At 43.0% G+C, this 27,227-nt stretch overlaps 1 protein-coding gene across 4 annotated transcripts in view; it reads right to left on the bottom strand.

Moving 5' to 3' along the window:
• mpped2a (metallophosphoesterase domain containing 2a) overlaps positions 1-27,227 on the bottom strand; it is a 98,962-nt gene that overhangs the window by 67,694 nt on the left and 4,041 nt on the right. For all 4 annotated transcript variants that reach the window (XM_036585866.1, XM_036585868.1, XM_036585865.1 and 1 more), the window contains exon 3: positions 16,976-17,157. In XM_036585866.1, coding sequence (XP_036441759.1) covers positions 16,976-17,157 — 182 coding nt within the window. The remainder of the gene's footprint in view (positions 1-16,975; positions 17,158-27,227) is intronic.

The raw sequence follows: 27,227 nt of genomic DNA, 5'->3' as shown, positions 1-27,227 counted from the left end.
CACTGAGTTACTGAGCGTCCACTAACAGCACACTGAATCCCTGACGATCCACTAACAGCACACTGAGTTACTGACTGTCGACCAACAGCACACTGAGTTACTGAGCATCCATTAATAGTGCACTGTGTTACTGAGCATCCAATAACAGCAAACTGAGTTACTGAGCGTCCACTAACAGCGCACTGCATTACTGAGCGTCCAATAACAACGCACTGAGTCACTGAGCGTCCACACTGAGTTACTGAGTGTCCACTAACAGCACACTGAATTAATGAGCGTCCACTAATTGCACACTGAGTTACTGAGCGTCCACTAACAGCACACTAAGTTACTGAGGTCCCACTAACAGTGCACTGAGTTACTGAGCGTCCACTAACAGCGCACTGAGTTACTGAGCGTCGACTAACAGCGCACTGAGTTACTGAGCGTCCACTCACAACACACTGAGTTACTGAGCGTCCAATAACAGCACACTGAGGTACTGAGCATCCACTAACAGCAAACTGAGTTACTGAGTATCTACTAACAGTGCACTGAGTTACAAAAGCGTCCACGCTGAGTTACACAGCGTCCACTAAAAGCACACTAAGTTACCGAGCGTCCACTAACAGCACACTGAGTTACTGAGCGTCCACACTGAGTTACCCAGCGTCCACTAACAGCACACTAAGCTACCGAGCGTCCACTAACAGCACACTGAGTTACTGAGCGTTCACACTGAGTTCCTGAGCATGCACTAACAGCGCACTAAGTTACTGAGCATCCACTAACAGCACAATGAGTTACTGAGCATCCACACTGAGTTACTAAGCGTTCAATAACAGCACACTGAGTTACTGAGCGTCCACACCGAGTTACTGTGCGTCCAATAACAGCACAAAGTTACTGAGCGTCCACACCGAGTTACTGGGCGTCCACTAACAACACACTGAGTAACTGAGTGTCCACTAACAGTGCACTGAGTTACTGAGTGTCCACACGAAGTTACTGAGCATGCCTTAACAGCACACTGGGTTACTGAGCATCCACTAACAGCGCACTAAGTTACTGAGCGTCCACTAACTGCGCACTGCGTTACTGAGCATCCACTAACAGTTCACTGAGTAACTCAGCGTCCACACTGAGTTACTGAGCGTCCACACTGAGTTACTGAGCGTCCACTAACAGCACACTGAATCGCTGACGATCCACTAACAGCACACTAAGTAACTGAGCGTACATTAACAGCACACTGAGTAACTGACTGTCGACCAACAGCACACTGAGTTACTGAGCATCCATTAATAGTGCACTGTGTTACTGAGCGTCCAATAACAGCAACCTGAGTTACTGAGCGTCCACTAACAGCGCACTGCATTACTGAGCGTCCAATAACAGCGCACTGAGTCACTGAGCGTCCACACTGAGTTGCTGAGTGTCCACTAAGAGCACACTGAGTTACTGACTGTCCACACTGAGTTACTGAGCGTCCACTAACAGCACACTGAGTTACTGAGTGTCCACTAACAGTGCACTGGGTTACTGAGCGTCCACTAACAGCACACTGAATTAATGAGCATCCACTAATTGCACACTGAGTTACTGAGCGTCCACTAACAGCACACTAAGTTACTGAGGTCCCACTAACAGCACACTGAGTTACTGAGCGTCCACACTGAGTTACCCAGCGTCCACTAACAGCACACTAAGCTACCGAGCGTCCACTAACAGCACACTGAGTTACTGAGCGTTCACACTGAGTTACTGAGCATGCACTAACAGCACACTGAGTTACTGAGCATCCACTAACAGCACAATGAGTTACTGAGCATCCACACTGAGTTACTAAGCGTTCAATAACAGCACACTGAGTTACTGAGCGTCCACACCGAGTTACTGTGCGTCCAATAACAGCACAAAGTTACTGAGCGTCCACACCGAGTTACTGGGCGTCCACTAACAACACACTGAGTAACTGAGCGTCCACTAACAGTGCACTGAGTTACTGAGTGTCCACACGAAGTTACTGAGCATGCCTTAACAGCACACTGAGTTACTGAGCATCCACTAACAGCGCACTAAGTTACTGAGCGTCCACTAACTGCGCACTGCGTTACTGAGCATCCACTAACAGTTCACTGAGTAACTCAGCGTCCACACTGAGTTACTGAGCGTCCACTAACAGCACACTGAATCGCTGACGATCCACTAACAGCACACTAAGTAACTGAGCGTACATTAACAGCACACTGAGTAACTGACTGTCGACCAACAGCACACTGAGTTACTGAGCATCCATTAATAGTGCACTGAGTTACTGAGCGTCCACTAACAGCGCACTGCATTACTGAGCGTCCAATAACAGCGCACTGAGTCACTGAGCGTCCACACTGAGTTGCTGAGTGTCCACTAAGAGCACACTGAGTTACTGACTGTCCACACTGAGTTACTGAGCGTCCACTAACAGCACACTGAGTTACTGAGTGTCCACTAACAGTGCACTGGGTTACTGAGCATCCACTAACAGCACACTGAATTAATGAGCATCCACTAATTGCACACTGAGTTACTGAGCGTCCACTAACAGCACACTAAGTTACTGAGGTCCCACTAACAGTGCACTGAGTTACTGAGCGTCCACTAACAGCGCACTGAGTTACTGAGCGTCCACTAACAGCGCACTGAGTTACTGAGCGTCCACTAACAGCACACTGAGTTAGTGAGTGTCCACTAACAGCGCACTGAGTTACTGAGTGTCCACTAACAACACACTGAGTTACTGAGTGTCCACTAACAGCACACTGAGGTACTGAGCATCCACTAACAGCAAACTGAGTTACTGAGTATCTACTAACAGTGCACTGAGATACAAAAGCGTCCACGCTGAGTTACACAGCGTCCACTAAAAGCACACTAAGTTACCGAGCGTCCACTAACAGCACACTGAGTTACTGAGCGTCCACACTGAGTTACTGAGCGTCCACTAACAGCACACTAAGCTACCGAGCGTCCACTAACAGCACACTGAGTTACTGAGCGTTCACACTGAGTTCCTGAGCATGCACTAACAGCGCACTAAGTTACTGAGATTCCACTAACAGCACAATGAGTTACTGTGCATTCTCTAACAGCGCATTGAGTTACTGAGTGTCCACTAAAAGCACACTGAGTTACTGTGCGTCCAATAACAGCGCACTGCATTACTGAGGTCCTACTAACAGTGCACTGAGTTACTGAGCGTCCACTAACAGCACACTGAGTTACTGAGCATCCACACTGAGTTACTGAGCGTCCACTAACAGCAAACTGAGTTACTGAGCGTCCACACCGAGTAACTCTGCGTCCACTAACAGCACACTGAGTTACTGAGTGTCCACTAACAGTGCACTGAGATACAAAAGCGTCCACGCTGAGTTACACAGCGTCCACTAAAAGCACACTAAGTTACCGAGCGTCCACTAACAGCACACTTAGTTACTGAGCGTCCACACTGAGTTACCGAGCGTCCAATAACAGCACACTAAGCTACCGAGCGTCCACTAACAGCACACTGAGTTACTGAGCGTTCACACTGAGTTCCTGAGCATGCACTAACAGCGCACTAAGTTACTGAGCATCCACTAACAGCACAATGAGTTACTGTGCATCCTCTAACAGCGCATTGAGTTACTGAGTGTCCACTAAAAGCACACTGAGTTACTGTGCGTCCAATAACAGCGCACTGCATTACTGAGGTCCCACTAACAGTGCACTGAGTTACTGAGCGTCCACTAACAGCACACTGAGTTACTGAGCATCCACACTGAGTTACTGAGCGTCCACTAACAGCTAACTGAGTTACTGAGCGTCCACACCGAGTAACTCTGCGTCCACTAACAGCACACTGATTTACTGAGTGTCCACTAACAGTGCACTGAGTTTCTGAGTGTCCACACTAAGTTACTGAGTATGCCCTAACAGCGCACTAAGTTACTGAGCGTCCATTAACAGCGCACTAAGTTACCGAGCGTCCACTGACAGCGCACGCCGTTACTGAGCATCCACTAACAGTTCACTGAGTAACTGAGCGTCCACACTGAGTTACTGAGCGTCAAGTAACAGCACACTGAATCCCTGACCATCCACTAACAGCGCACTAAGTTACTGAGCGTCCACTAACAGCACACTGAGTTACTGAGTGTCGACCAACAGCGCACTGAGTTACTGAGCATCCATTAACAGTGCACAGTGTTACTGAGCATCCCTTAATAGTGCGCTGTGTTACTGAGTGTCCAATAACAGCACACTGAGTTATTGAGCGTCCACTAACAGTGCACTGCATTACTGAGCGTCCAATAACAGCGCACTGAGTCACTGAGCGTCCACACTGAGTTACTGAGCGTCCACCAACAGCACAGAGATACTGAGCGTCCACACTGGGTAACTGAGCGTCCACTAACAGCACACTGAGGTACTGAGCGTCCACTAACAGCACACTGAGTTACTGAGCGTCCTCTAAAGGCACACTGAGTTACTGAGCATCCACAATGATTTACTGAGTATCCACTAACAGCACACTCAGTCACTGAGCGTCCAATAACAGCGCACTGCATTAGTGACGTCCCACTAACAGTGCACTGAGTTACTGAGTATCCAATAACAGCACACTGAGTTACTGAGCATCCACACAAAGTTACTGAGCGTCCACTAACAGCACAGAGTTACTGAGCGTCCACACCGAGTTACTGTGCGTCCACTAACAGCACACTGAGTTACTGAGTGTCCACACTAAGTTACTGAGTATGCTCTAACAGCACACTAAATTACTGAGCGTCCACTAATAGCGCACTAAGTTACTGAGCGTCCACTAACAGCGCACTGCGTTACTGAGCATCCACTAACAGTTCACTGAGTAACTGAGAGTCCACACTGAGTTACTGAGCGTCCACTAACTGCACACTGAATCCCTGACCATCCAGCAACAGCGCACAAAGTTACTGAGCGTCCATTAACAGCACACTGAGTTACTGAGTGTCGACCAACAGCGCACTAAGCTACTGAGCATTCATTAATAGTGCACAGTGTTACTGAGCATCCATTAACAGTGCACTGTGTTACTGAGCGTCCAATAACAGCGCACTGAGTTACTGAGCGTCCACTAATAGTGCACTGCATTACTCAGCGTCCAATAACAGCGCACTGAGTCACTGAGCGTCCACACTGAGTTACTGAGCATCCACTAACAGCACAGAGTTACTGAGCTTCCACACTGAGTTACTGAGTGTCCACTAACAGCACACTGAGGTACTGAGCGTCCACTAACAGCACACTGCATTACTGAGCGTCCACTAACAGCACATTGAGTTACTGAGTGTCCACTAACAGCACACCAGGTTACTGAGTATCCACTAACAGCGCACTGAGTTACTGAGTGTCCACTAACAACACACTGAATTACTGAGTGTCTACTAACAGCACACCGAGTTACTGAGCGTTCACTATCAGCAAACTGATTTACTGAGTATCCACTAACAGTGCACTGATTTACTAAGTGTCCACACTAAGTTACTGAGCATCCCCTAACAGCGCACTAAGTTACTGAGCGACCACTAACAGTTCACTGAGTTACTGAGCGTCAACAATGAGTTACTGAGTATCCACTAACAGCACACTCAGTCACTGAGCGTCCACTAACAGCGCACTGCATTATTGAGCGTCCACTAACAGCACACTGAGTTACTGAGCGTTGACACTGAGTTACTGAGCGTCCACTAACAACACACTGAGTTACTGAGCGTCCACTAATAGCGCATTGAGTTACTGTGCGTCCAATAACAGCACACTGAGTTACTGAGTGTCCAATAACAGCACACTGAGTTACTGAGCGTCCACTAACAGCACACTAAGTTACTGAGCGTCCACTAACAGCACACTAAGTTACTGAGCGTCCACACTGAGTCACTGAGCGTTCACTAACAGCACACTGAGTTACTGAGCGTCCACTAACAGCAAACTGAGTTACTGAGAGTCCACTAACAGCACACTGAGTTACTGACAGTGAACACTGAGTTACTGAGCGTCCACACTGAGTTACCGAGCGGCCACTAACAGCACACTGAGTTACCGAGCGTCCACTAACTGCGCACTGCATTACTGAGCATCCACTAACAGTTCACTGAGTAACTGAGCGTCCACACTGAGTTACTGAGCGTCCACTAACTGCACACTGAATCCCTGACCATCCAGCAACAGCGCACAAAGTTACTGAGCGTCCACTAACAGCACACTGAGTTACTGAGTGTCGACCAACAGCGCACTGAGTTACTGAGCATTCATTAATAGTGCACAGTGTTACTGAGCATCCATTACTAGTGCACTGTGTTACTGAGCGTCCAATAACAGCGCACTGAGTTACTGAGCGTCCACTAACAGTGCACTGCATTACTCAGCGTCCAATAACAGCGCACTGAGTCACTGAGCGTCCACACTGAGTTACTGAGTGTCCACTAACAGCACAGAGTTACTGAGCGTCCACACTGGGTTACTGAGCGTCCACTAAAAGCACACTGAGTTATTCAGTGTCCACAAACAGTACACTGATTTACTGAGTGTCCACACTAAGTTACTGAGCATCCCCTAACAGCGCACTAAATTACTGAGCGACCACTAACAGTTCACTGAGTTACTGAGCGTCCACACCGAGTTAGAGAGCATCCAGTGAAAGCACACTGAGGTACTGAGCGTCCACTAACAGGACACTGCATTAATGAGCATCCACTAAAGGCACACTGGGTTACTGAGCATCCACAATGAGTTACTGAGTATCCACTAACAACACACTCAGTCACTGAGCGTCCACTAACAGCGCACTGCATTATTGAGCGTCCACTAACAGCACACTGAGTTACTGAGCATCCACTAATAACACACTGAGTTACTGTGCATCCACTAACAGCGCATTGAGTTACTGAGTGTCCACTAACAGCGCACTGAGTTAGTGAGTGTCCACTAACAGTGCACTGAGTCACTGAGCGTTCACTTACAACACACTGAGTTACTGAGTGTCTACTAACAGCACACCAAGTTACTCAGCATCCACTAACACCAAACTTAGTTACTGAGTGTCCACTAAAAGCACACTGAGTTACTGAGCGTTCACTAACAGTAAACTGAGTTACTGAGTACCCACTAACAGTGCACTAAAGCGTCCACACTGAGTTACCGAGCGTCCACTAACAGCACACTAAGCTACCGAGCGTCCACTAACAGCACACTGAGTTACTGAGTGTCCACTAACAGTGAACTGAGTTACTGAGCGTCCACACTGAGTTACTGAGCGTCCACACTGAGTTACTGAACGTCTACTAACAGCACACTGAATCCCTGACCATCCACTAACAGCGCACTAAGTTACTGAGAATCCACTAACAGCACACTGAGTTACTGAGTGTCCACTAACAGCGCACTGAGTTACTGAGTGTCGACCAACAGCGCACTGAGTTACTGAGCATCCATTAATAGTGCACTGTGTTACTGAGCATCCATTAATAGTGCACTGTGTTACTGAGCATCCATTAATAGTGCACTGTGTTACTGAGCGTCCAATAACAGCGCACTGAGTTACTGAGTGTCCACTAACAGCACACTGAGGTACTGAGCATCCACTAACAGCACACTGCATTACTGAGCGTCCACTAACAGCACATTGAGTTACTGAGTGTCCACTAACAGCACACCAGGTTACTGAGTATCCACTAACAGCGCACTGAGTTACTGAGTGTCCACTAACAACACACTGAATTACTGAGTGTCTACTAACAGCACACCGAGTTACTGAGCGTTCACTATCAGCAAACTGATTTACTGAGTATCCACTAACAGTGCACTGAGTTACTGAGTGTCCACACTAAGTTACTGAGCATGCCCTAACAGCTCACTAAGTTACTGAGCGTCCACTAATAGCGCACTAAGTTACTGAGCGTCCACTAACAGCACACTGAGTTACTGAGCATCCACACTGAGTTACTGAGCGTCCAATAACAGCACACTGAGTTACTGAGCGCCCACACCGAGTTACTGTGCGTCCACTAACAGCACAAAATTACTGAGCGTCCACACTGAATTACCGAGCGTCCACTAACAGCGCACTGCATTACTGAGGTCCCACTAACAGTGCACTGAGTTACTGAGAGTCCACTAATAGCACACTGAGTTACTGAGCATCCACACTGAGTTACTGAGCGTCCACACTGAGTTACTGTGCGTCCACTAATAGCACACTGAGTTACTGAGTGTCCACTAACAGTGCACTGAGTTACTGAGTGTCCACAATAAGTTACTGAGCATGCTCTAACAGCTCACTAAGTTACTGAGCGTCCACTAATAGCGCACTAAGTTACTGAGCATCCACTAACAGTTCACTGAGTTACTGAGCATCCACACTGAGTTACTGAGCGTCCAATAACAGCACACTGAGTTACTGAGCGTCCACACCGAGTTACTGTGCATCCACTAACAGCACAAAGTTACTGAGCGTCCACACTGAATTACTGAGCGTTCACTAACAGCACACTGAGTTACTGAGCGTCCACTAACAGCGCACTGCCTTACTGAGCATCCACTAACAGCACACTAAGTTACTGAGAGTCTACTAACAGCAAACTGAGTCACTGAGTATCCACTAACAGTGCACTGCGTTACTGAGCATCCACATTGAGTTACCGAGCATCCACTAACAGCATACTAAGCTACCGAGTGTCCACTAACAGCACACTGAGTTACTGAGCGTCCACACTGAGTTCCTGAGCATCCACTAACAGCACACTAAGTTACTGAGCGTCCACTAACAGCACAATAAGTTACTGCGCGTCCACTAACAGCGCTTTGAGTTACTGAGCGTCCACTAACAGCAAACTGAGTTACTGAGCGTCCACTAACAGCAAACTGAGTTACTGAGTGTCCACACTGAGTTACTGAGCGTCCACTAACAGCACACTGAGTTACTGAGCATCCACTAACAGCAAACTGAGTTACTGAGCGTCCACTAACAGCACACTGAGTTACTGAGCATCCACTAACAGCAAACTGAGTTACTGAGCGTCCACTAACAGCACACTGAGTTACTGAGTGTCAACACTGAGTTACTGAGCGTCCACTAACAGCACACTGAGTTACTGAGCATCCACTGACAGCACACTGAGTTACTGAGTGTCCACTAACAGCGCACTGCATTACTGAGGTCCCACTAACAGTGCACTGAGTTACTCAGTGTCCAATAACAGCACACTGCATTTCTGAGCCTCTACTAAAGGCACAATGAGTTACTGAGTGTCCACACTGAGTTACTGAGCGTCCACTACAGCACACTCAGTCACTGAGCGTCCACTAACAGCACACTGAGTTACTGAGTGTCCACTAACAGCACAGCAGGTTACTGAGTATCCACTAACAGCGCACTGAGTTACTGAGCGTCCACTAATAACACACTGAATTACTGAGTGTCTACTAAGAGCACACCGAGTTACTGAGCGTTCACTAACAGCAAACTCAGTTACTGAGTATCCACTAACAGTGCACTGAGTTACTGAGTGTCCACACTAAGTTACTGAGAATGCCCTAACAGCTCACTAAGTTACTGAGCGTCCACTAATAGCGCACTAAGTTACTGAGCGTCCACTAACAGCGCACTGAGTTACTGAGCATCCACACTGAGTTACTGAGCGTCCAATAACAGCACACTGAGTTACTGAGCGCCCACACCGAGTTACTGTGCGTCCACTAACAGCACAAAGTTACTGAGCGTCCACACTGAATTACTGAGCGTCCACTAACAGCGCACTGCATTACTTCGGTCCCACTAACAGTGCACTGAGTTACTGAGCGTCCACTAATAGCACACTGAGTTACTGAGCATCCACACTGAGTTACTGAGCGTCCACACTGAGTTACTGTGCGTCCACTAATAGCACACTGAGTTACTGAGTGTCCACTAACAGTGCACTGAGTTACTGAGTGTCCACACTAAGTTACTGAGCATGCTCTAACAGCTCACTAAGTTACTGAGCGTCCACTAATAGCGCACTAAGTTACTGAGCGTCCACTAACAGTTCACTGAGTTACTGAGCATCCACACTGAGTTACTGAGCGTCCAATAACAGCACACTGAGTTACTGAGCGTCCACACCGAGTTACTGTGCGTCCACTAACAGCACAAAGTTACTGAGCGTCCACACTGAATTACTGAGCGTTCACTAACAGCACACTGAGTTACTGAGCGTCCACTAACAGCGCACTGCCTTACTGAGCATCCACTAACAGCACACTAAGTTACTGAGAGTCTACTAACAGCAAACTGAGTCACTGAGTATCCACTAACAGTGCACTGCGTTACTGAGCATCCACATTGAGTTACCGAGCGTCCACTAACAGCATACTACGCTACTGAGCGTCCACTAACAGCACACTGAGTTACTGAGCGTCCACACTGAGTTCCTGAGCATCCACTAACAGCACACTAAGTTACTGAGCGTCCACTAACAGCACAATAAGTTACTGCGCGTCCACTAACAGCGCTTTGAGTTACTGAGCGTCCACTAACAGCAAACTGAGTTACTGAGCATGCACTAACAGCAAACTGAGTTACTGAGTGTCCACACTGAGTTACTGAGCGTCCACTAACAGCATACTGAGTTACTGAGCATCCACTAACAGCAAACTGAGTTACTGAGCGTCCACTAACAGCACACTGAGTTACTGAGCATCCACTAACAGCACACTGAGTTACTGAGCGTCCACTAACAGCACACTGAGTTACTGAGCATCCACTGACAGCACACTGAGTTACTGAGTGTCCACTAACAGCGCACTGCATTACTGAGGTCCCACTAACAGTGCACTGAGTTACTCAGCGTCCAATAACAGCACACTGCATTTCTGAGCCTCTACTAAAGGCACAATGAGTTACTGAGTGTCCACACTGAGTTACTGAGCGTCCACTACAGCACACTCAGTCACTGAGCGTCCACTAACAGTGCACTGCATTATTGAGCGTCCACTAACAGCGCACTGAGTTACTGAGCGTCCACTAACAGCACACTGAGTTACTGAGTGTCCACTAATAGCACACCAGGTTACTGAGTATCCACTAACAGCGCACCGAGTTACTGAGCGTCCACTAATAACACACTGAATTACTGAGTGTCTACTAAGAGCACACCGAGTTACTGAGCGTTCACTAACAGCAAACTGAGTTACTGAGTATCCACTAACAGTGCACCGAGTTACTGAGTGTCCACACTAAGTTACTGAGCATGCCCTAACAGCTCACTAAGTTACTGAGCGTCCACTAATAGCGCACTAAGTTACTGAGCGTCCACTAACAGCACACTGAGTTACTGAGCATCCACACTGAGTTACTGAGCGTCCAATAACAGCACACTGAGTTACTGAGCGCCCACACCAAGTTACTGTGCGTCCACTAACAGCACAAAGTTACTGAGCGTCCACACTGAATTACTGAGCGTCCACTAACAGCGCACTGCATTACTTCGGTCCCACTAACAGTGCACTGAGTTACTGAGCGTCCACTAATAGCACACTGAGTTACTGAGCATCCACACTGAGTTACTGAGCGTCCACACTGAGTTACTGTGCGTCCACTAATAGCACACTGAGTTACTGAGTGTCCACTAACAGTGCACTGAGTTACTGAGTGTCCACACTAAGTTACTGAGCATGCACTAACAGCTCACTAAGTTACTGAGCGTCCACTAATAGCGCACTAAGTTACTGAGCGTCCACTAACAGTTCACTGAGTTACTGAGCATCCACACTGAGTTACTGAGCGTCCAATAACAGCACACTGAGTTACTGAGCGTCCACACCGAGTTACTGTGTATCCACTAAAAGCACACAACGTTACTGAGCGTCCACACTGAATTACTGAGCGTTCACTACCAGCACACTGAGTTACTGAGCATCCACTAACAGCGCACTGCATCACTGCGGTCCCCCTAACAGTGCACTGAGTTACTGAGCGTCCACTAATAGCACACTGAGTTACTGAGCATCCACACTGAGTTACTGGGCGTCCACACCGAGTTACTGAGCGTCCACTTACAGCACAAAGTTACTGAGAGTCCACACTGAATTACTGAGCATTCACTAACAGCACACTGAGTTACTGAGCGTCCACTAACAGCGCACTGCGTTACTGAGCATCAACTAACAGCACACTGAGTTACTCAGCGTCCACACTGAGTCACTGAGTGTCCACTAACAGCATACTGAGTTACTGAGCGTCCACACTGAGTTACTGAGCGTCCACTAACAGCGCACTGAGTTACTGAGCGTCCACTAACAGCAAACTGAGTTACTGAGTGTCCACTAACAGCACACTGATTTACTGAGCGCACACTAACAGAACACTGAGTTACTAAGTGTCCACTAATAGCACACTGACTTACTGAGCGTCCACTAACAGCACACTGAGTTACCAAGTTATTTCTGTTTGTAATTTTTCTTTATTTTTTGTTCTACAATGTCATCAGCCTTTATATTTATTTTATTTGCTTTTCTTTAATTTTATTTTTCCTGTCATATGATCAGCCTGTCAGTGTGTGCTGAGTGAGTTTCTCTGTTTTCGCTGTTTAAACCGTGTAATGAGAGCGTTTCAGAGCTGAGGTTTCTATCTTTTTACTCCATGAAGCCCAGCAGAAGGTCAGTGTTTTATGAGTGCAGTAACAGGAGGACAAACGGTGCGGTCAGCGTCAATTTACACTGAACAGATGAAGGTCAGCTGAGGAGTGCTACTTTTGTTTTGTAAAAAAAAATCTGATACTAAAAAAGTTCCTTTATTAAATAAACTGAGCGTCGCACAACACGAGTTCAAACGTGTTGAAACGTGACACTGAAACAAATAAATAAATAAATTTCTGTTTCTCCAGCAGCCGGATGTACGCATGTGTGCGGAGGGTTGTGTGTTTACATTAGTTCCAGCGCTAATGACTGCACGTCACGCATCAGGGCTCGCTAAAAGAAATAAATTAGCGCGATGCTACGCTGCTGCTCTGCTACGCCAGGACTGGCGTTTTAATCTGAAAGAGACCGAGTGCACCACTAAAGATAAAACACACAAGAGACTTAAGGATGAGGAGGGACAAAGGAAAAATGCCAGTCAGTCCCTGAAATTCTCTAAAAGCAGTTAAAGCACTAAGTGCTCTGCTTCAGAGAGGAGAGCGGGCGGAACGGACTGAGACGTCGCTATGGAGACGAGTAGACTGATAGGTACAGGTTGGAGATGGCCGGTAGTAGAGAGAGAGAGAGAGAGAGAGAGAGAGAGAGAGAGAGAGAGAGAGCAAGAGAGAAAAAGAGAGAGAGAGAGAGAGAGAGAGAGAGAGGCTTTAGTCGTCTCGCAGAAATCAGGAGGGTTTCGTCGTTCAATGCGGCCTCAATCGAAACCGCCTACTCTGAGAAAAAGAGGGGGGTTTGACTGACATGCAAACTGACCAATCACAGAATGACGATTTTTATTTAATGACGTGCAGGAGCAGAAGACTGTGAAAACAGTAAAAGCAGTGAAAACAGACTGTCATCATGTCTACATCTGCTCCAAATCGCAGCCGTGAGGGTCCTGACTGGTACCAGGAAAAGGGAGAGCGTCATCACTCAGACGCTGCACTGGTTACCAGTGAAACACAGAGTTAAATACATGTTTTAAGTCACATTTAAAAACCTATTTATGTTCTCAGGCATTCGAGTTTTTTTATCCATCTGAGGTCCATGAACTTGTGTCAAATTCTCTGTCTCTATATGTGTTTCTGTATCTTAACTAATAATCCAGCTCAGAAATCCAGTTCAAACATTTCCTGAATCTGTAGAGTCGCCCTTTCCATTCCATCTGATCATGAGATCGTACAGAGTTATGAGGCTATGAAGAGGGGCTGAGATACACGTCATCTGCCTCTCATTGTGTGGAACTGGTGGATTTGTGTGTCCGTCTACATTCTGTGTGAAACTGACCAATGAATTACTAAGGACTGACCCACCACGCCGGAAATCCTTTATTCTTCATTCAGTCCACATTGGACACACATGTGAAATGGTGTGCAGAGAGTTTACAACTGCTGAAGTTGCTGCAGCGGTTTTGGAAAGTAGTGATGAAGATAACAGAGCATTTTGATATGAAACATATGACGATCATGTTATATGAAAGGAGAATTTAAGAAGATATGAACAAATCGAGAGAGAATGACCTCAGACCACAAAGAGTTAAAGACTGTGTATTCACTCATCTGTTCGGTCTTGGTTTATACAGTCTTGCTGTCAGCAGCTCTTTACATTGTTTTCTTGTTTTTAATTTGACCTGGTTTCATGGTCGTGCTGTTTTCCTTGCTGAACGTGCAGGTTTGACTGGTCATTTTTGCACTTTGGCCGACGTGTTGTCTTTTAAATGTGCTACAGAAATAAAGGTCACTTGACTTGACTGACCACTGCAGGCCCGTTTGGTTCAGAGCATGCAGGGTAATCATTCTTGTGGTTGCAGAACCACTCAGTGGGATGACACAATGGTGTAGCTTTTTGCTGACTGGTTCTATGATTACGTCAGTATTGAGCCAACGCAGCCTGCCAACACCGAAAAATAATCAAATGAGTCCAGTTTGCTCAGACTTATCACTAAATAGAGCAGCGCGTGATTTTCAATCCACCATTTAAAAAATGTCAAACTACCGAACAACAACCGCTAAATGTTAAGGAGCTCTTCAAAAGATGGTTCTTTAGTAAAGGCAAAGGTTCTATTTGGAACTATGAGTTTTATATAGAGCCATATGCATACTTGGTTCTCTGCACAGTGAGATGGTTCCTGAGATTAATGGAGAATGTGCTGTATATGGTTCTATATAGAACCCTTTCTGAAAATGGTTCTATATAGCACCAAAAAAGGTATTATATACTCTATATACTTTTATAAAGTGCATTGATTTTGGAGCTATAGTATTTATTCATTACGACTGAGAAACCTACAGTTATCATACAAATCTAGTATTATTACATAATTATTAACTACATAAAAAAAGATGGTTCTTCAAGCCTTCTTTAATAAAAACAGTGCAACCATAAGGGCTATATAGAACCATGTCATGCTTAAAGGTTCTTAGCATGGTGAAATGGCTCTTCAGATTGATGAAGAATGTGTTCTATATAGCACCAAAAATGGTTCTGCTAGTGTTACAATGTCAAGTTTGGGTGCTATATAGAACCATTTTCAAAAACCATTTTTCAAACACATTCTCAATCAGACCATTTTACCCTGCAAAGATCCATTTAAGCATGCAAATGGTTCTTGGAATGTTGATGGTTCTATATAGAACTATACATGACCTTTGCTAATAACCTTTGCTAAAGAACCCTTAAAGAACCAACTTTTGTATTACACAGTGTTTTTAAACATCACTTCATTTATCGAAGGAAAAAAGTTCCAACACTGACTGGTTCTGTGTGAAAAAGTGATCGCCTCCTTAGTTACTCAACAACTAACCAAATTTTATTTATAACAGTTAAACTAGATACACTAGACAGCTGGATTACTGCAGCTCTGCTGAACCTAAACTTCACTTAAATAGAACCTTTCCAGCGTGTGGAGCATTATTAAAATGTGTAGCTATTTATATGTTTACGTTCATATTATATTTCCACACTGTATGTACATGTTTGAGTCACACTTCTGACAAAAACAGTAAAAATGTGAAAGATGATGTTTCTGTTAAGCGAGAATGCATGCACAAAAGCATTTCATCAGATTAAATCATAATAAAATTTCTCCTCTTCTTCTCACAGACACTGATGTGTTCTGAACTGAGAGTTTACAACCTGCACTTTCCACTGTTTCTCCACTCGCTTTAGTCAAAAATCATTCAGAACACTTCTATGAGTGTAGGTGTGTGTGCTCAGAGCGCTGAGGCTGAAGCAGTGCTGATTAAATGTATATAATGGACTACTGAAGAACACTAAAGGAGAAGCTGTGTGTCTGTACGCAGCCACCACTGAAACCAAAGAGGACGAAGAAAAGCGTTTTTTTCAGAAAATGTGGGTAAAAACAGAATGAAGTAAAAGCCCTTTAAAGCAGCGAGTAAGAAAACACAATAACTAACAAAGACGAGCAGAGGGAGAACAGAGAAGACAAGGAAAGCTAATTAACACCAGAATGCAGCACATTAACACCACAGCGCAGAACTGCGTTAACACACACGGACAAAGACAGACAGAAACGTTTTCATCCTCTGAGAGAGTCACTTGCTCTTAAAGTACACGTGGAAGCATCTGCACCTATAACCAGCAGCGCTAGCTAATATTCAATAATGCTGCAGATTATTATCACTGTCAGATCACAACCATACACACACACACACACACACACACATATATATATATATTTATATACACACTTTAATAATGTAGCCCTAATCCCTAATACAACGTTACTAATTGTTGCTAAAGTTCTGTATGCTCCCCTGGTTCTGCACACAGTCTGACATTTTCATTGCTGCTGCTCTATTGTCATCATTTCGCTGGCTAGAATGTGGGCTGGTGTTTGTAAATTTTGGGGGCATGAATATTAATGAGTCTAGACTCTTATGTAACAGTTAAGGGGTTTACAATCGGCCGAGATTTGAAGGAGGAGTCAGCAGTGTTTAAGGTTCATGGTTTGTCAGTGTGGCACCTTTAAGTCCTGACCACATCCACAATATACCATGAGAAATGTGTATCACAATATCAAAATTCATCATACATTTGCAGCCCCACTGTTTACCCCGCACTGTCCTGTTAATCTCCGAGCAGCCTTCAACATTCATACACCATCAGTGCAGCTTCAGGACGCCTATAAAGGAAAAGCTGAAGTGCTCTGACTGTACTAAAGTGTGTTGACCGCAGAGACCGCATTAGAGCTCTCAGTTCTCCACACAGCGTGAGTGCGTCTGGTCAGTCGTGCAGCCTGTAGGTGGTAATTTAGGATCTTTACCTAACCAGTCGTTGAACTTTTTGACCTCTGAGGGCAGGCCAAGCTCCGTGAAGTCTCCCGTATGGAGCAGCACGTCTCCGTATGGCATCTGCACACCATCTGTCCGAGAATGAGTGTCCGACACGCATACAAACCGCGTGTGGCCGCTGGGCTTCGGAGTGTCATACGGGATAGGGTCCACCCTGAAACACAGAAGATAGAGAATGGCAGTGTTAAGTTTCTTATTTTTATCATTTTTAATATTCTGCAACATTATAATCAAGCTTTGACCAAAATACAGCAGCATTACTGGTTATTATCGCTGTAACGATGCATTATTTTCAGGTTTGATTTTCAATTCTGAGGTGAAGATTCTGCTTAATTTCCAATGTTTTGTGTGTTGTAATGTTCTTGACCATTCTGAGCTCTAATTCTGTTCTACACAGACTAGTTAGGTTTGTGTAAATACAATTTCTCCAAAAGGACCTTTTCAGGGACTTTTTTTGAGGAATTCATACCGCCCTCTTCACTTTTCCTCAATCCTACTAAGGAATTCATACTGACCTCTTCACTCTTCCTCAATCCTGCTGAGGAATTCATACCGCCCTCTTCATTCTTCCTCAATCCTACTGACAAATTCATATCAACCTCTTCACTCTTCCTCAATCCTACTGAGGAATTCATACTGAGCTCTTCACACTTCCTCAATCCTACTGAGGAATTCATACCGAGCTCTTCACTCTTCCTCAATCCTACTGAGGAATTCATACCGCCCTCTTCATTCTTCCTCAATCCTACTGACAAATTCATATCAACCTCTTCACGCTTCCTCAATTCTACTGAGGAATTCATACCGGGCTCTTCACACTTCCTCAATCCTACTGAGGAATTCATACTGACCTCTTCACTCTTCCTCAGTCCTACTGAGGAATTCATATTGACCTCTTCACTCATCCTCAATCCTACTGAGGAATTCATACCGAGCTCTTCACTTTTCCTCAATCCTACTGAGGAATTCATACCGAGCTCTTCTCTCTTCCTCAACCCTACTGAGGAATTCATACTGACCTCTTCACTCTTCTTCAATCCTACCGAGGAGTTCATATTGTAAGATATAAAATAGAGAATTTTGAATGTTGCAATGCTTTTCAGGCATGAGGAAAAGGAGGTGAGTTTTTTGAGCTGGTAAAATTCAAATTAATATTTGCTCAACAGATTTGATACAATCACTCAGTGGACACATTTATTGATGAACGTTTGGAACTATTTGGACTGAAAATATTTTTTGCACAAAGCAGAAGCTACATCAGGCCGGTGGAGCTGCAGGCTTTTGTTATGGGGGAAGAGAGAGAGAGAGCGAGAGAGAGAAAGAGAGAGAGAGATTTTAAATCTATTTAGGAGAATCACACTTTTCTGTTCTGGGCATGCTTTTATTTCTTTCTCTAAAGGTTGTTTGAAGAGAATCGAGGGGGGAAGCAAATCTCTCCGCGTCTGAAAAGGAGAAGAAAAGCGAGGCAGACGATGAGCGTGTAATTGAAGTCAGAAACACGCAATAAGCAGCACTTTCTGCCTTCACTGCTATTTCACTATTATTTCATTATTACTTTATTACTGAAGCTGCTGTCAGTCTGAGAGAAAAGAGCTGCTCTAATTAACACTTACAGCTCCGCACCCACTCAGCACAAAGGGCTCCACACACACACACACAAACACACACACACACACACAAGCTTAGACCCCCCCTCTATCACTCAGCCCCACCCCCCCAACTCCTGCACTCAGACCCCCTACAAAAATAAAACTTCCTGGTCTTAGACCCCAGCAAACCACCCCTGCTCCATTAAAGAGAAAAGAGTGCGATAAATAAACACACACACGCACAGAAACACTGTGAGTGAGAAAGAAAGAAAGAATCAAAGGAAGGAAGAAATTTAAACAGAAATAATAGAAGTACAATTTGATCCAACACAATAAGCTGCAATAATTCATTACAATATATGATGATGTGATACACAGACACACACATTTTCTAAACCGCTTATCCGGCTGTGAAGTGGTGGGGGGTACTGGAGCCAGCGCTCATTGGGTCACAGCAGTCACAAGGCAGGAAACACCCTGGACAGGTCGCCAGTCCATCACAGAACAGACACACAGTCATACACATTCACACTGAGGGGCAATTTAGCATCTCTAATTGGCCTGACTGCATGTCTTTGGGCTGTGGGAGGAAACCGGAGCACTTGGAGGAAACCCACACAGACATGGGGAGAACATGAAAGGACTTGGGTCACCAGGCCGGGGAATCAACCCACGCCCTTCTTGCTATGAGGCAACGGCGCTACACACTGCTCCACCGTGCAGTCAATCTATAAAATTCAGTACAGTTTGATATGACAGGACTCACTGTGATACAGTTCAAAACAACACACCAAGCTACCATATGATTTAATACTATCTGATATGATGTATTATTACATCCCTAATAGATCTGAGCCTTCACCAGCAAACAGTGTGTGTTAAGACTTAGAGTTTATTTAGACTTCGACTTACTTAGACCTTATATAGACCTTGTCTATACTTATTCAGACCTTATTTAGACTACATTGACCTTATTTAGACTACTACATGGAGATTACACTGAAACAGAACAGAAAAGACTTTTTATCTAATCTCAGATTTAAAAAGTGAGTAAAGAGCAGCACTCCAGTGAGACATGCAACATGTTGCTGGATGTTGTCAGTATATAAGAATATAAGCAAGGAGTGAAATACAGAGGGTCCTGGATCCCTAATTAACCTCTTGGACCCCCTGACTGGGGACCCCTGAAAATATGCTATGCTGTCCATTAGAGAAAAACAGACACTCAAATCCAGCTTCTGTCTTTGGTGTTCTTCACTACCTAGAGCTGCAGCACTGCTCTGCCTCAGAGTGGCGCTATAGCAGACTGGTTCACCCAGTTGGTCCTTCATAGCCTAGAAACTGTAACTCTGCTTGGATTCCTCTGAATAACTTTACAATGTGCTGCAGCATATCTGTAAATCTGAAAACTCGCCCAGTTTCCCAAGAGTTTGGAGTGAAGAGAGACTGTTCCTCATTTCTCACACTGAAGACAGAGGAGGAGATAAGAAGATCTCAGTTAATGTGAGGAGGAGCGCAGAAGCACACTAGAACAGAGACTTTACAGAAGAAGAACTGATAAAACAAACATTTACAGCCATTGAAGCATCAGCGCTGCTATGGTGAGTAAGTTAGTAGCCAGACAACATGAGACCCCTGAATACCAGGGGTGGGTATTCAACACTGAATATAAGCATATAAGAACAGCTGCTCTGTACAATGGGTTAAATTCTAAGATGCACAGACCAAAATGACTCAGCATAAAATCTCTTTATGCAACTTCCTCTGAAAACATTCCTTCCTCCTCCTGTAGACAGACAGTGATGTTATGTGACTCAACCTCTGCGTCACACTGAAGATGGAGACTCAGTAAAGTCCAGTTAACAGGAGCAGAGTCGGTCCTGCGCTGTACTGGTTTTGACCATGTGAGTTCTGAGAGCTGCAGCAGTCAGACCGCCTTAACTCTGGATATTTAGCGTGGCCATTATTGTTTACAGATGCTGCACAGCGCAGGAGAGGAACGGAGAAAAGAGGAGAGTTTACCTGCTCCGTCTGTACCTGCTGATGATATAACTAAACCAGTTCTGCATCCACTCTAACGTCCAGAACTTCAGTATTTACGCTAAAACTCTAAATAAAACTGGAAAAACCACTAAAACGCTGCAGTGGACGTTTCAAATCTGCATACAGTAATTAGAGACGCACCAATACACTTTTTCCATTCCGATTCGATACCTGATCCTTAAGTATCAGCCGATACCGAAGACTGATACTAACTCTATCCAACCTGACTGACCAAGTCCTGATATTTATACAATTATATTTTTAAAATGTTTTATTTTGGTAAAATCTGTGTTCACACTCGGACTGAATGGCATTTACTTGTTGAATTATATTTATGGGATGCTTAAGAATACCTAATTTAGTTGATTTACTATATACATGCTACGAGTCAGAAAATTAATTATTCACAGTAACTACTTACTTAACTATTATAATTAGCCTTAATTATGACTGTATGTTACATATATTAGAGTAATAAAGCCTTGCGGGATATCGATATTGGTGGATTTTTTAACGTTTCTGCATGGTGAAACAGTTCTTCAGATTGATGGAGAATGTGCTGTAGATGGTGCTATATAGAACCGTTTTAAAAAGGAAGTGTTCTGCTATTGTTATGATGCCAAGCTTGTACAACATTCTCCATCAATCTGAAGAACCATTTCACCATGCAGGGAACCCTTGAAGCATGAAACGTTCCCTTTACTAAAGAAACCTAGAAGAACCATCTTTTTTAGGTGTGTTTAAAAACCTTGATATTTGACAAGTAGAGCATCACCGTGATAGGGTTAGTTTTCTGTGGGGAGGCAGGTGATGCCAGCTGACCACAGGATATCTGTGATGTTTATGAGTGATGTCAGTATAAATGACAGAGATGGAGCAATACTCAATCTGCAGGATATCGCAAACTGAGCTGCAAATCAATGGTATGGCACAGACACACACACACACACACACATATATTTATATATATACATATTTATCTATCTATCTATCTACCTATCTATATATATACACACATACATATAACTGAGGAATCAGGTCTCCTCTTTTTGATGTACGTTTCTCTTTTGATGCCAGCAGCCATTCTTTTCAGTCCACTGATTACATTTCTCCTCAGAACCCCACCTCCCTCATCTGATTGGATGGGAGTAGGGTTGGGCAACATGATGATATATATCGTTATCATGATAAATTGTGTCACAATACAATACACTTTTCTGAACATACTGTGTTTATCGTCAGTTCTTGTAGACACTGACCAACTGCATGTTTTTGTTATACAGTCTAGAAACTGTAACTCTGCCTGGATTCCTCTGAAAAACTTTACAATGTGCCGCAGAACATTTCTTGACAGAATAACTGTTTATCTTAATTATTATTAATAATAACTTATTATTTACTAAAATTTGGACCATATTTCATATACTCTGCCATTTTATAAAAGCAATAAGCCACATGAGGTCATTCCATACAGGGATTTCATTATGGCTAAGGAGGTCTTTCTCTGCTTCAATACTGTAAAATCACTGTAATGCGCGGCCTCTGGTGGCTCACTGCTTTAGTATTTACCTGTCACAGTGACAGGTGGAAAAAAGTTCTGTAACTCACATGCAGACCACAAAAATCACCACCTCCTGCCCCCACAGCGCTCATTACTACTGACTGATTCACCCTTCAATACCCTAATCATTTATAGCCTGACCTCTGACCCAGGACGTCAGACAGCATTAGCGCGACTGTGAGTCAGCGGGAAAGTTTACAGACATGCACTGACCCTGTATGAGCTCACATGAGGACTTTACACATCATCCTTAAACATTAATAACTGTATCAGATCAAGACTAAAACACACACTGAGCCATTCACCTGCACCACATCTGGGTTAATAAAAATAATATTAATAATAATAATAGTAATAATAATTAATAAAGTGTGTAGCAATGTTTAGCCCAAAAAAACCAACATAAACTTTTTTTTCTGAGTTGTAAAAACCAAATGAATTCATGGTGTAATCTCAGATTCTGATACAATGATCCCTAAAAAATCTTTTTTTTTTTATTTATTTATTTTTTTTGCAAATTCCATAAAAGGAACTTGGATTATTTTTTTATTCCTCCATAATTAACTGTTTGAGATTTAAACAGAGTCATTCAGAGTACTTCGGTGTGAAACGATCCATTCTAGAGAAACTTACCGAGTCAGAATTGTTCACAGTGGTGGTGATAGGACCCAGACGTCCACCTCTAAAAGGTCCCTCACAGAATGTTATTACATTAAATGGTTATGAATTTATATTCAGTGTGTGCACTGAATATAAATGTTGAATACAATCATTGTATTCAGAGTTAAATGTTGTTCTACTTTATATGTTGCAACGTATCATGTTCTTATGTCAGAAAAAAGAAATATTGTGATACATCACGTTATCATGGAAACTTCTTCAAGTATCACAATGTTTTTGCTAACTGGTCACCTGTCGCTCAGTCACCTGCTGATGTGTACCAGATAAACAGTTTTAAAGAGTGTTCACAGCTGCCTGTGATCCACAGCTCTGAATATCTGACTGTGAATCAGAGATTCTGTACAGATGTGTGTTCAGTAGTGCTGTGTGCTGAGGATTTAAAGGTCAGTAGTGTCCACTCCATCTGTGCTGAGTGACCAGAGTCAGACAGAGGGTCAGAAACCCCCCCATACCCCGCCCCCCCCAACACACACTGTCTCACCCCCCACACCCCCTGCCTCGAGCCAATCAAATCATTATCTTGGAAACGTAAACACAGCCTGTACTCCACACAGCTCAGCGCTCTGAGTCTACACACTCCCTCAGACACTTCACTGATAAGACCTGCTGCTACCGCACGGTCAGTACGACTGTAATCACTCACACACTTAAAAACTCAGAGAAAAGTGTCACTCTGAATTCACTTTGTTCAGATGTGTAGATTAGTTTCACACAAACAAAATGCACCCAAAAAGTTCTTACCAAAAATGAGTAAAATTCATAATTCAGAGTATATGCTGAATAATTTATAGTAGATACTGAACAATTCATAGAATAAACTAAATAATTCATCAAAGACACTGAATAATTAATGACAGATACTGGATAATTAATAGTAGGTACTAAATAATCAATAGCAGATACTGAATAATTTATAATAGACAATAATTCATAATTAGACATTGAATAATTCATCATGAATACTAAATAATTAATAGTAGATACTAAATAATTCATAATTAATCATTCATAATAGATATTTAACTCATAACAGATACTGAGTAATTCATAGAAGATATTAATTTATAGTAGATGGTTGAGTCGGGGGGTGGTATCCTAAGATATTATTGCTGTTCAAAAAAAAATCTTTTTTTTTCAATTTTCATGTTTCTCCTTTATTTAAGCACATCAGCTGGACTTCCCACTGTGTGAAAACGATTGGTCCACTGTGTGAAATGCCCCAAAATCACTTGGAATAAAATCCCTGCTCTTCTGTAAAGTTACCATTTTGGAGAAACTCATTTTTTCTTGGATAGAACGATATACATATTTCCAAACTCATCTCAGTATTCTTTTATTAGTTTAAATTATAATAGTTGAAAGATTCACTGTAGATACTGAATTATTTAATAGCAGTGTGAGGCAGCAGTTTAAAGGATTACTGTGACTTCATGCTGATAAAACCTGACTGTGTAATTGTGAGTGTGTTATTGCCGTGCAGTGTGTGTGTTGGTGGAATGCAGAGTAACGCAGTGCTGCAGGCCGCCTCAGTGCTGTAATCCTGCTGTAACTCTGCCTCTCGCTTAATGTTTCCGGGTGAATCTGGCACACTAACAGGATTCAGACTGAACCGTACCGCGCGGTGACGAAACAGCGCTCGCTCTGAGAACCTTTTCTCATGGTGAAGACTCTGTCCTCTCTAAACTGGAACCTCCACACAGAGCAGATTAGAGGCTCTAATCCTGTCGTAGGCTGATAAACACAGAGGAACATTTTCATGCAGCTTCCTTTAGTCTCAAACACTTCACACGCTCAGAGGTGCTTAGCCTCCAGACCAGAAACACTCACATACACACATCAGCACAGACCTTGCAGCTCTTCTCCGCAGAACCAAGAGCAGCACAGAAAGAATGGTGTCAGTCTGAGCTTTACAGAGACAGAAACCTGATATGTAACTGACGACCCGCTCCGGCATATCAACCTCGACGCTCCACTAAAACAGAGAGGAAATGCTCATTTACACAGAGCAGGAGAACCAGCACTGACAGATGCTGCTGAGATTAAGAACAAAACAGACAAAGGAAAAATCACAGTCTGAAAGTAAGCCCGTACCTCACTCAGGGCAGTGAATTTAATTTTCAATAACAATTTCGGCTTCCAAGATTATGACAACATGATAATCGAGATAAAACAATAATTGTGTCGCATTTTGTTTTGCAGAGATGCTTTTGTTTCGTCTTGTGTTATAAATTCAGCGTGTCCTCCTTCAGAGCAGCATTTATTTTGGCCTAGTTTATTTTTATTTGTTATTTTTATATATGTTAAATAGTTTCCAGTAGGTTATGGACATGCAGTACAACATATTTAATCTTATTCATTTTTATTTATGCATTTCTATTTATTTATTTATTTGTATGTTTGTATGTATTTATGTATTCACTCATAAAATGAAGGTTCTTCAAGGGTTCTTTAGTGAAGAAAATTATTCTATGTAGAACACTCAAAGCACCATTTGTATGATGAAAGTGTTCTTTGCATCGTTAAATGGTTCTTCTTTAAATTGGTGGAGAATGCGCTGTAGATGCTTCTATTTGAAATTCTTCTATTTTCAGATTCTTCTATTTTTATGATGTCAAGCTTGTAACAATAGAAGAACCATTTTTGGTGCTATATAGAACCACTTTCGAAAAGATTCTACACAGAACCATCTACAGCACATTCTCCATCAATCTGAACAACCATTTCACCAGGCAGAGAACCATTTAACCATGCAAAGGGTTCTTTCAGTGTTCATGGTTCTATATAGAATCATTTTTTTTACTAAAACCCTTGAAGAACCATCATTTTGAAGAGTGTATGTATATGTTATATTATTTACTTTATTTATCCTTTTTACATTCATTTTTAAATTGGTTTTTTAGTTGAATTATTTTAAAGTTCAAGAAAATCCATTAACTGCATTATGATGTTTCCAAAGTGATTGTGTTAATTAATCGTGATCTCAATACTGACCAAAATAATAGTGATTATGATTTTTGCTCTAATCTCACTCCACATGAAAACTAGAACAAATACACAATACAGTATTTATGTGGTTTTTGCACCACAAGAAGATCCATTTTCTACATAGGAGTGAACAGAGTAACTGCACCATACGTTTAGCTTTGCCATTCAACTCCGTGTCTGTTGCAAACACACGCAGTGATACACTGTACTCCACTGTAGTTCCACTGCGCCTGAAGATCATGACCAGCTGTGTGTCCGACACTACATTTTCTACAACTAAACCCTGAAACAACTGAAACACTATTTACTCTTTAATATTGTTTATTTACTCTTTAATTACTGGTAAGGAAATTCAGAGTAAGCTGCAGAGTCTTCAGTACTTTTAAGACGAGATCTGTTTCATACGGTGGTGTAATTTCACTACAGTACGTCTGTAATGTTTACACACAGGGTCAGACATCTTGGTGTAATGACAGAAATGGGAGCAGCTACTGGATTTACACATTGGCTACCAAAAAAGAGTAGAAAACACGTCAAAACATTTAATTTATCCATTGTTCTGTTTACCCTGACAGTCTGTCTTACTGTCTGAAGTGAATGCAGTTTGTCTTTAGTGTCATTAAATGGAAATTCACAGCCAACAGTCAACATTACTGCATCAAATAAATCTATGTTTTCTGTAATTTTTAAATATTTGAATGTTCAGAGCTGCACTCCTGATGAAGACGGTACACATCTGCCTCATTTTAGCCACAGAGAACACATATAAACACAACATGATACAAACCTCCAACCATAAAAAACTGCATTTACACAAAACATGGAATCTGTGATTATTTCTACAGCTCGATTTACAGCACTGAATACTGAATTTACACAAGAAAGAAAAAGCTTTTAGATTCAAACTGTCTCAAAGTATTCACTCTGATAGGGTTAAAAAGAAACCTTTCACTATGAATCCATCTGAATAGACTATATAAACAAAAACAATTACAAGTAATAATAACAGTAGTAATAGCAAAAATAATATTTAACAGTAATAATAACAATGAATTTTACTATCATTACCATGTTGTTCTGTAATTATTAATGAGACTATTAGAAAATAAACACTAACACACACTCTGTAAGATATACTCTTCTTCAATTCAGTTCTTTTACTCTGTTTTATCTCACTCATCCTCAGTTCCAGTTCTGTTTTATCTTACTCATCCTCAGTTCCAGTTCTCTCTAAAATAATATTTCAGTATTTTCTGTGTTTAAAGGCAGCTTTCATTTCAGGCTTGCTAATTTACGTTAACCATACTGCCATTAACCTACAAATAAACAGTTAATGTTTCGGTCCAACAGAAGAGTAATAAAGGC

This window comes from Colossoma macropomum, unplaced genomic scaffold (assembly GCF_904425465.1).
Source record: "Colossoma macropomum unplaced genomic scaffold, Colossoma_macropomum, whole genome shotgun sequence".
NCBI classification, from domain to species: Eukaryota; Metazoa; Chordata; class Actinopteri; order Characiformes; family Serrasalmidae; genus Colossoma; species Colossoma macropomum.
Note: the sequence above shows the minus strand (reverse complement) of the source record. Positions and strands in the feature narration are given on the sequence as shown.